The sequence below is a fragment of the Coenobita brevimanus genome, chromosome 97 (assembly GCF_032717465.1).
Source record: "Coenobita brevimanus isolate Jiangsu-jjx chromosome 97, ASM3271746v2, whole genome shotgun sequence".
Classification (NCBI taxonomy): domain Eukaryota; kingdom Metazoa; phylum Arthropoda; class Malacostraca; order Decapoda; family Coenobitidae; genus Coenobita; species Coenobita brevimanus.
This window is the reverse complement of record NC_137050.1, coordinates 6,973,128-6,983,670: the sequence shown is the minus strand read 5'-3', so window position 1 is coordinate 6,983,670 and position 10,543 is coordinate 6,973,128. Positions and strand designations below refer to the sequence as shown.

At 43.8% G+C, this 10,543-nt stretch overlaps 1 protein-coding gene across 1 annotated transcript in view; it reads right to left on the bottom strand.

Annotated features, from left to right (window-relative positions):
* The window catches only part of LOC145413746 (putative G-protein coupled receptor No9), a 104,162-nt gene extending 94,313 nt beyond the window's left edge, over positions 1 to 9,849 (bottom strand). The window contains exon 1 of the mRNA XM_080283406.1: positions 8,086 to 9,849. Coding sequence (XP_080139532.1) covers positions 8,086 to 8,531 — 446 coding nt within the window. The 5' untranslated portion in view covers positions 8,532 to 9,849. The remainder of the gene's footprint in view (positions 1 to 8,085) is intronic.
* Positions 9,850 to 10,543: the final 694 nt, after the last annotated feature.

Here is a 10,543-nt window from a genome sequence, read left to right as displayed (position 1 = left end):
ATGAAGGGTGTGGGAGGGAGGAAGAGGAACGACAGAGAAGGAGGGGAAGTAGAGGGGAGGGAGGAGGGAGATTAAGGGAGAGGGTAGGGAGAGGGAAGAGGGATTAAGAGAGGGAGAGTAAGGGGGAAGGGATAGACTGAGAGAGAGAGGAGGGTAGAAGAGAGAGGGGAGGTGGGAGGGAGAGAGGAAAAGGAGAGAGGGAAAGGAGGAGTGATGTAAAGGAGAGAGGGAAAGGAGGAGTGATGTAATGGTCTAGAGGGGGGAAGGGTGGGGAGAAAATGGGAGCAAAGGCAGTACAGAGAGAGAGAGAGAGAGAGAGGAGGCGGGGAGGGGTGAAGAAGTAATTTGGGAGTAAGAGAGTGAAAAAGGTGAGAGGAAATTAATACACAGGTTAATAGGGAGGAAGGTGAAGAGATGAAAAAAAAGGAAGGAAGAAAAGAAGAGACACATGATGAAGAAAATGAAGGAAAGAGAGGAAGGAGATGCTGAACGAAGGAGGAAGAGAAGGGTGGAAGGAAAGAGGGAGGAAAGGAAAATGAAAGGAAGAGACGGAAGGGGGTAAGGAAGTGGGATGGAGAAAAGGAAGAGAAGAAAGGAGGGAGAGGAGAAGGAAGGATAGATGAGGGAGAGAAAAACAGCAAGGAAGGAGGGAGAAAGAAAGAAAAGATGGATGGAAGAGTAAGGAACAAAAAGAATGGGAAGGAGAAGGAAGGAACGTAGGATGGAGAAAATAATAAAGGAAGAAGGGAAGGAGAATACGCAAGGAAAGAAAGAGAGAAGGAAGGAAAAGGAGAGAAGCAAAAAGAGGAAGAGCAAGATCAAAAAAAGAGAGGAAACGGAAGCGAAAGGAGGAGGAAGAGAAGGAAAGACGCGAAAGAAGACCGGAAGAAAAGAGACGAAGCGGAAGTAAAAATATATGGAGATGAGGAAAGAAAGAAAGATAAGATTAAACGAAGAAAAAGAAAGAGAATAAGAAGAAAGAGGAGGTACAAAGAGGAATAAGGAAGGGAATGAGTGAATGAAGAAGGAAAATAAGGGAAGGATAGATTGAAAAAAAAAAATACGGAAAAGGAAGTGAGTGAAAAAGTGAGAGAGAGAGAGAGAGAGAGAGAGAGAGAGAGAGAGAGAGAGAGAGGCTGGAGGACTGGTGACCAAAATACAACTGAAGAAAATGAAGAATGGATTTTGCGAGAGATGGAATGAAGGAAGAAAGGAAAGAAGGACAAGAAATAAGAAGGAAGAAAGGAAACGAGGAAAGACGAAGGAAAGGGGAGAGAAAATATAAGAGAAGAAGATAGAAAAAAAAGACAGGGAAAAAAGAATGGAAAGAAAATGAAAGGAAGAAAGGAAAGAAAACGGAGAAGAAGGTGGAATTACTGATGAGGAAAGACTAAAGGGAAGGAAGGGAAAGAAAGAAGGAAGAAGAGGAAAAAAGAAAGGGAAGAAAGTGGCATTGGAAGGAGTAAAGGTAAAGAGAGAGTGGAAGAGAAGGAGAGAATGAAGGAAGAGACATAGGAAGGAGGGAATGAGAAAATGAAGGAGAGGCTGAAGAAATACGGAGAGGAGGAAATAGGATCGGAAGGAGGGAAGGAAAAACAGAGAGAGAGAGAAGGAAAAACTGAGAGAGAGAGAGAGAGAGAGAGGAGGGAAGGAAATAGCCTGTGAAGGAGAGAGGCAGGATGTGTGAGCAGAATTGGAAGGAGAGGAAAGAGGCCAGGAAATGGAGGGGGAGAAGGAAGGAAGGGAAGGACCAAGGAGAGAGAGAGAAACCACCTCTTCCTCACCATATTTCCCCTTCTTTCCTCCTCCTCCTCCTCCTCTTGTATTTCATATCCTCTCTCCATATTGTCTTCTTTCTCTTTAGTTTCCTTCTCTTCTGCTGCTACCTCTTCTCTTTCTTTCTTTTTTCCTTCTCGGCATATGTAATTCCTTCATCCTTTTCTCTTATTTTACCTGTTTTCTCTCTTTCTCTCTATTTCTTTCTTCCTCTTCCTTTCACCTCGTTTTTCGTCGTCTTTATTCTTCCTCTCTCTCTCTCTCTCTCTCTCTCTCTCTCTCTCCTTCTTCTTCTTCGTCTTCTTTTTTCCTCTCTACCTTGCACTAAATTGAATTCTCTCCCTTCCTCCTCCTCTTTCTTGCCTCTTCCTTTTTTCTCCTTCCTCCTTTTCCCTCCTTTCCTCTCTTTTCCTTCCTCTCCATTCCGTACTATTTTTCTCTCCTTTCTTCCTCCAGATTTCATTCTCTCTCCCTTCCTCATCTTTCTTTCCCTCCTCCTCCTCTCACCTCCTCCCCTCGCTTCCTTCCTCTTCTTCCTCCTCTTCTCTCTTCCTCCCCCTTCCTCCATCATCTCATATAATTTTCCTTTTGACTTCTTGCTCTTCAATTCTCCTTCCATTCACTTCCCGTCCTCGTCTCCTTCCTCTCCTTTCCTCATCCCTCCTCTCTTCTCTCTTCTATTCAGTCATACTTCCTCCTCTCCTCCTTCCTCTTCTCCTCTCTCCTCTCTTCGGTTCTTTTTCTACTTCTTTCTCCTCTCCGCTTCCCTCTCTTCCTCTCTCCTCTCTTCTGTGCTGTCTTACTTCCTCCTCTCTGCTCGTTCCTGCTTCCCTCTCCCTCTTGCTTCTCACACCACTCCCCTTCCTTTTTTTCTCTCCTCGCTCCATTCACCTTTTCTCCTCTCCTTTTCCCATCTTCGATCTTTCCCCCTTTATATACAGTATTTACTTATTCACGTCCTTTCTCCTCCTCCTCCTCCACCTCCTCCTCCTCCTCCTCCTCCTCCTCCTCCTCCTCCTCCTCCTCCCTGTCATTGTCTTCCATCCTTCCTTCCTCCCCAACTCTTTTCTTCCTCCCTCACCTTTACCTTTCGATTCGCCAAACCTTTGATCCTTTCCTCTCATTTTTCTTTCTTCCTGTCCTTGCCTTCCCTTCTCTCCTTTCCTTCGTAATTCCCTCTTCTCCTGTCTCTCATCCTTCCTTCCCCTCATCTTGTTTATACCCAGATGTCTCTCTTTTTTTTCCCTTCTTTCCTTCCTTTCTTCCATCCATCCTTCCTTCCTTCCTTTTTTTTTTTTATTTGTCCGACTCTGGGCAAAGACTTCAGGGCCTATCCCAAGGCCCAATTGTCCTCCTACGCACCTCCACATGTCACCACTTCGGCGCTAACACCCACCGTCCATATTGTATACATGCTAGGGCTGTCTTCTGGTAGATCAGTAGTCAGCTTTTATGAAATTCAAATCCTTACTCTGTTCCCTGCCCCAGCCGGGATTTGATCCTGGATCCATTAGGACTGCAGGCCACCTCTCTACCGATTCAGCCACCGCCTTCCCTCTTCCATCCATCCATCCATCCTTCCTTCCTTCCTTCCTTCCTTCCTTCCTTCTATCCTTCCTTCCTTCCTTTTCTTTCCGTCTATCCTTCCTTCCTTTCCTTCCTTCCATCCTTCATCTTTTCTCCTTTTTTTACTCCTTTCTTTTTCTTGACCCATTCCTTCCTCTTCCTCATCGCCTTCCTACCTCCTGCATCTTATAAAGCTTCTCCATCTTTTCTGTCTGCTGATCTCTCCCCTCCACCCCTCTCCTTCCTCTTCTCTCCCCTCCCTCACCTCTTCTTCTCCTTCTCTCCCTCTCCTCTCCCCTCCATCCCATTTCCACCCAAATCTCTCTCCTCCTCCTGCCGTTAATTCAAATATCCTCCTCTCTCTCCTCACCTTTCATGCATATTTCTCACCCCTCACATCTCAATCTTCCTCTCAGCTCATCTCATCTCATCTCTTTTCTCGCAGTCTCAATCATTTTTTCATCTCTTTCCCACTTCTTTCGTTTATTTTCTCATTTTCTCTCTCTCTCTCTCTCTCTCTCTCTTATATATATATATATATATATATATATATATATATATATATATATATATATATATATATATATATTTCATTTCCTTCATTCTTTCTTTTTACACTCCTCTCTTCCTTCATTGACGCATCTCTCACTCTTCTCCTTTCCTCTCCTCTTCTCTCCTCTCTTCTCACCTCTTTCCTCTCCTCTCTTCTCACCTCTCTCCTCTCTTCTCACCTCTCTCCTCTCCTCACCTGCTCCTCTCCTCTCCTCTCCTCTGTCCTCTGGTCACTCTATAATTCTTTTTTATCTCTCCTCTTTTTATCCTTTACTCATATTCTTTCGCTCTTTCCATCCATTTTCACTTTCCAGCCACACTCCTCCTCCTCCTTTCCATAGCCTCCTTCACTTCCTTATTTTTTCTCCCTTTTCTCCTGTCTGTCCTTTGCTTCCTTCCTTCCTTCCTTCCTTGATATCTTACCTTTCATATCCTCTCTCTGCTTATTTATGCATTCTCGTATTTCCTCTCCTTTCCTTTCTTATTCTTTCCCCACTCCTTATTTCTTCATTATTTTTTTTCTCGTTTTATTTCTTGTTTTATATTCTTCTCTTTTTTTTATTCTCATTCTTTATTTTCATTCTATATCCTTTCCTTCCCCCTTTCTATTACCGTCTCTCTTCTTTCTGTCTCTCCCATTTTCTTTCTTTTACCCTATCCTTTCCTTCTCTCTTTACTTCTCTCTCACTTTATTCTTTCCCCCTTTCCTTTCCCATTTTTCTCTCCTACTCTCTAAATCTCTCTCAGTCCTCTTCTCTTCTCCTTGACTGCTTCCTGTCCCTTCCCTCCTCCTCTTACTTTCCTCCTATTCCTTATTTCTCCTTTAATCCTTTTTCTTTCCCCTTTCCTACTTACCATCTTTATTTCTCCTCTCCTTCCGTCTCCTGTTCTCCCTCTCTTCTTCCTCTTTCTTGGTCGCTTATTCCCTTTCTTCCTTCTCTCCTTCCTTCCTTCCTTCCCAGCCTCCTTCCTTCCCTTGGCACCATTTCCTCTTCCCTCTTACCCTCTTTCCCTCCTTCCATCCTTCCTCTGTCATCTTTCCTCCCAGTTTCCGTGTTTCCATCTTTCCTTCTTTCCTTCAATCCATCTCACCTTCCTCTCTTCCCAGGGCCCTCTTTCTCTCTCACCTCCTTCTCTCTCTTCTCTCCCTCTCTTTCTCTTTCCTCCTCTGTCCTCTCATGTTCCACCCTCCCTTCACCTTCTCTCTTTCCATCCTTCCTTTTCCTTTCCTTTCCTTTCCTTTCCTTCCTTCCTTCCTTCCTTCCTTCCTTCCTTCCTTCTTTCTTTCCTTTCTTCCTTCTTTCCTTCCTTTCTTCCTTCTTTCCTACTTCTTCCCCTTTCTTTTTTCACTCACTTTCCCTCTTCCTCCTTCCACCATCCCTTCCCCCTCCCTTATCCTCTCACCTTCCCTCCTCTCCCTCCTTTTCTTTCACTTACCTCACCTCTCCTCCCCCTACCCCCCTCCAGTACCAGGTCAGTGTGGTGGAGGTCTGTATTCCTCCAACATCTCTCCTCCTTCTTCCCTCCTCCCTCCACCCCTCCTTTCCTCCAACATCTCTCTTCTTCCTCCATCCCTCCTCCCTCCTCCCTCCATCCCTCCTTTCTCCTCCTCCCTATACCCCTCCTTTCGTCCAGCATCTGTCTTCTTCCTCCCTCCATCCCTCCTTCCGCCTCCCTACACCCCTCCTTTCCTCCAACATCTCTCTTCCTCCTCCCTCCACTCCTCCTTTCTCCACTCCAGATCTTTCCTTTTCCCCTCCTTCGTTCTTCTAGTTCTCTTCCTTCCTCTGATTTTTTTCCCCTTTTTTCTTGGTCTTTAAGTGCCTATTTATTCCTTCAGTTTCTTCTTCCTTCTTCTCACCTTATCCTTCCTTCCGTCTTTCCTTCCTTTCTTCCTTCCTTCGTTCCTTCCTTCCATCCATGCATTACCTTTCACTAATTTTCCACTTTCTTCTTCCCCTTTGCTCCTCACCCTTCCTCCCTCCCTCCCTCCCTCCCTCCCTCCCTCCCTCCCTCCCTTCTTCACAGTGGAGTTTTCATTTTCTTTCTTCTGTTGTCCTGAATTTCCTTTTTTCTCATCTTGCAGTTTATTTTCTCTCTCTCTCTCTCTCTCTCTCTCTCTCTGCTTCCACTTTCACTTCTCTCCGCCTTCTTCCCTTCCTTTCCTCTCCCTTCTTTGTCCTGCCTCTCTCTTTCTCTTTTTTCCTCCCTCTCTCTCTCTCTCTCTTTTCTCTCTCAACTCTTTTCCAGCCTTTATTTACCGTCTTCCCTCAAGTCTCTCCATATTTACTCTTCTCTCCTATTCCTCCATTCCAATATTTTGCCTTATCCACTCTCTCTCTCTCTCTCTCTCTCTCTCTCTCTCTCTCTCTCTCTCTCTCTCTCTCCCTCCCTCCCTCCCTCCCTCCCTCCTCCTCCTCCTCCTCCTCCTCCTCCTCCTCCTCCTCCTCCTCCCTCTATAAGCCCGCACCCGTCTAGACACACTGGCCTGGCTCTATATACTGACAAGCTATCTATATGTCGCTTTCTTTCCTTCCACACCCTCCCCCCCACTTCCCTCCTATCTCCCCCCTCTCACCCTTCTCCCCTCCACTCCTCCCTGCCTCTCCCCACCCCCATTCTTCCTTCTTTCCTTCCATCTCTCTCTCCCTATCTCGCTCTTTTCGTTTTTCCTTCCTCCACTCCATCTCTCTCTCTTCTCACCCACCCCATGCTCCTTCCCTCTCTCTTTCCCCTCTTCCTTCCCTTTCGTCTACCATCTTTCTTTACCCTCCTTCCCTCACGCTCTCCTTAGCGTTTTTCCTCCCTTCCCCCTCCTCCATCTCTCCGTCTTCTCCCGATCTCTTTCCCTTCCTCTCCTTTTCCTCTCCACCTCCTTCCCTTTCTCTCCTTTCCTCCCTCTCTCCCTCCTACAGACACCTGATCCTTGTAGACGCTGGTAGATTCACCGTAGTAACTCCTCTCATTTATCTCCATCCTCGTTTTCGTCCTCCATCTCCTCTTTATTCTACTTCTTGTTCCTCTTGTTTTTTTTTTCCTTCTTCCTCCTCCTTCTTCTCCTTATTCTACTTCTTGTTCCTCTTGCTTTCTCCTTCTTCCTCCTTCTCCTGTCTTCCCTCAGTAAACCTAACTTCTTGAGACAGACGATGGCGAGGTTAAAAGACAACAGCATCTCGTTTCTTCCTTCCTAATGGTAATCTTCCTCTCATTAAGAAATAATTAGGAATAAGAGTGGGTGAATCAGTAATAATCCCCGTATCCAGACCCCGCTAATTATGCAGATTGAAGACTGTGAGGTTGAAAATAGAGGCAGTTTACGTCTGTAGTTGAGATGGAAGGAAGGATGTGTAGTTGAGATGGAAGGAAGGATGTGCAGTTGAGATGGAAGGAAGTATGTGTAATTGAGATAGAAGGAAGGATGTGTAGTTTAGATGGAAGGATGTGTAGTTGAGATGGGGGGAAGGATGTGTAGTTGAGATGGAGTGAGGGGCATGTTGATGAGCAAGAAAATGCTAAGTAAAAGTGTTAGTATAAAGGAAAGGATGAAATAAGTGATTTAAATGTAAACAATAGGATGTATATGGGAAGGTAAAGATATGATAGAGAGGGGCATGCATACAAATCAGCTTTATTTATCTATCTATTTATCTGTTTATCTATTGTATTTATCCATCTGTCTACCTATCTATTTATTTATTTTTTATTAGAGGTGGATGGACTAGAAGGAAGGTTGCTGGTGGAGAGTTAAGTTTTGGTGGAAGAGAACGTGAAGGGAGTTTAGATCAGCGCCTGTCGACAACTCGTGGCTCATTAAGGCGAGATTAGGGCTATATAATTTACCTGTGAGACTCAAGACCTCCAATTTGACGTCTACAGTGGAGGTAGAGGGACAAGTAGATGAAAGAGAAGACTGATAGACATGTGTGTTGGTAGAAGTGGAAAAAGCAAGGTGTGTACAGTGGGAAAAAGAAAATATCAAGGTGTATAATAAGTAAAGGAAAAAAGGTTGACTAATTAACTTACCTGTGTGACTAATTAATATACCTGTGTGATTAATTAACTTACCTGTGTGATTAATTAACTTACCTGTGTGATTAATTAACTTACCTGTGTGATTAATTAACTTACCTGTATGATTGATTAGCTTACCTGTGTGATTCATTAACTTACCTGTGTGATTCATTAACTTACCTGTCTAAACTGATGACCACGAGGTTGAGGATGGAGGCTGTTGACATCCACACGTCGATCGCCTGCCATATTGAGCACCAGGTGACGGCGAACACCCAGGACTCGAACACCGTGTTGGCCATACTGAACGGGAGCACGGCCACGCCCAGGAGCAGGTCAGACACGGCCAAGGACACGATGAACAGATTGGTGACCGTCCGTAGCTTGTGTGAGGAGAAGACGGCCACGATCACCAGGCAGTTCCCGGCGAGGACCAGGGCGTTGATGATGACTAGGATGATCAGTGTGGCTAGTCTCCCGTCCGTCCAGTCCACGTGACCTAGTAGCGTGCAATTGCCCCAGGGGTCAAGCAGATCCGTGTGGTTTGTGGTGGTGGTGGTGGTGGTGGTAGGGATGGTCATGGTGGTGGTAGGTGTGGTGGTGGTGGGGGTGGACAGGGACGCCATTTTGTGTCCAGGTGGTAGTGGTGTTTATAGGCAAACTTGGCCGAGGTTGGGGTAGGTTGTGGTTCCTTCCCTACATTCTCGACGGAGTTTGGTTTTTATTTTCCTTCATGGTTTCATTGTTTTCACTCGCTTTCATTTTCTTTCTTTGGTTTTCTTTTCCTTCACTTTTTCCTTCCCTCCTTCCCTTTTCCTTTACACTGATACCCTTTTCCTTCTTTATTTTCCTTTACTTTCCTATATTTCAATTTTTCCTTTTTCCTTCCGTTTCTTTCCTTCCTTCCTTCCTTCCTTCCTTCACTCCTTCACTCCTCGCCTCCCTCCTCCTTTCACTGGGCAAGTTCGGTTCGCTGACTCCATGCCACCTGTCCGAATTCTTGTTTTATTTTTTGTTTTTATTTATTGTTTTTTATTCTGGGTCTTCTAAGGGACTGATGCCGCCATTTTGACACTGATTTTTTATTTATTTATCTTACTTTGTTATTCCTTTATTTTTTCTTCTGCTGTTCTTTCTTCTTATTCTTTTCTTTCCAAAGTTTATGTCTTTCTTCCTCCTCCTTTTTTCCTTTCCAGTCTTTCCCTCTTTCTATTCTCGTCCTCTTTCCTCTTGTCTTTCTTTCCTTCGTTTATTGTTGTCTTCTTTTCACGTCCTTTCTCGTCTTACTCTCTCATATATTTTTTCCCTCTCTCTCTTTTCGTTCGTTTCCGTGTCCTCTTTTCCCTGTGTCCTGTTTTCCTCTCTTCTCTTTCTTTACTTACCTTCTTATTTCCACCGTCTCTCTCTTTAATATTCACTCAACTATTTTTCTCTTCTATCGTCTTTTTCCTCGTCCTTTTTTCCCTGCAGGTCACCTCAAACTTCTCACAATTTTCCTCAGTTTTTTTTTTTTTCCCTTAAGTTTGTCCAATATTTTCCTCGACCTGTATTTATGTCTTTCTGTATTTTTAAGTGTCACGAATTCCCTTATCTTTTTTTCACATACTTCCTTCGTTTCTTAAATTTAACTCTTTTTATTATTCTTCCTTCCTTTCTTCCTATCTCTCTCTCTCTCTTTCTTTCTTTCTTTCCTTAAATCACACTAGTGCTTCTCTTATCACTTTATTTACCACTGTCTGTCTCTCCCCTTTATTAAGTTCCATTAATATGTTCTCTGTTTTATTATTATTATTTTTTATTTCAGTGCAATCATAAATATATCACTTGTCTTCCCTGTCATAAATTTTCCATTATTTTCAGCGTTATTATCTTTATGACTCTCTGTGTCTTCTCCCTTCGTAGCTTTCCTCCCTCCTTCCTCCAACTTTCCTCCCTCTTCCCTCCCTCCCGCCAACACCACTTCGGCAATATTTCTCTCCCTCCAAGACCGGGACAGTTCGCCACTAAGAAAGTCCCGGCTCTCTCTCACTCTCTCTTTCTCTCTCTTTTTCTCTCTAATCTGGGCGCCTGAAATTTTTGTGCTTTCTCTATTTTCTTTCAGGTCCAGGCAGGCGAGATTGGATGTTTTTTTTTTTTCCTTTTCAATCACAAGTTATGAGAATTGGAACAGAATGCCGAGATGGTTGTTGTGAGTGTTTTTCTATGTTTTTCATGTTTTTTTCAGGTTGACATTAATTCTGTGTGTGTTTTTTTGCTCTTGTTTAAATTCTTTGTTTTTCTTTGTCCTTGTTTTAGTTTTTTTTTTTTTCTTTGTGCTTTTGATCTTGTGGGTGATTTTTTGTTTTTATTTTTCCTTTATTTTTTCATTCATTTGTCTCCTGTTTGTTTTGTTTTTGTTGTTGTTCATGTGCTTTCCTGCCGTTGTTGTTGTTGTTGTTGTTGTTGTTGTTTTTGCTTTTGTCGGTGTTCTTGGTTCTGGTATGGTTGTTGATGTATATTTTTGTTGTTGCTGTTTTGTGGCGGCTGTTATTACTCTTGATGATGACGGTGCTGTTGCTGTTGCTTTTGCTGTTATTGTTGCTGTAATTGCTCCTGTTGATATATTGTTTTTGTTATTAATGACGACGCTGCTGTTATT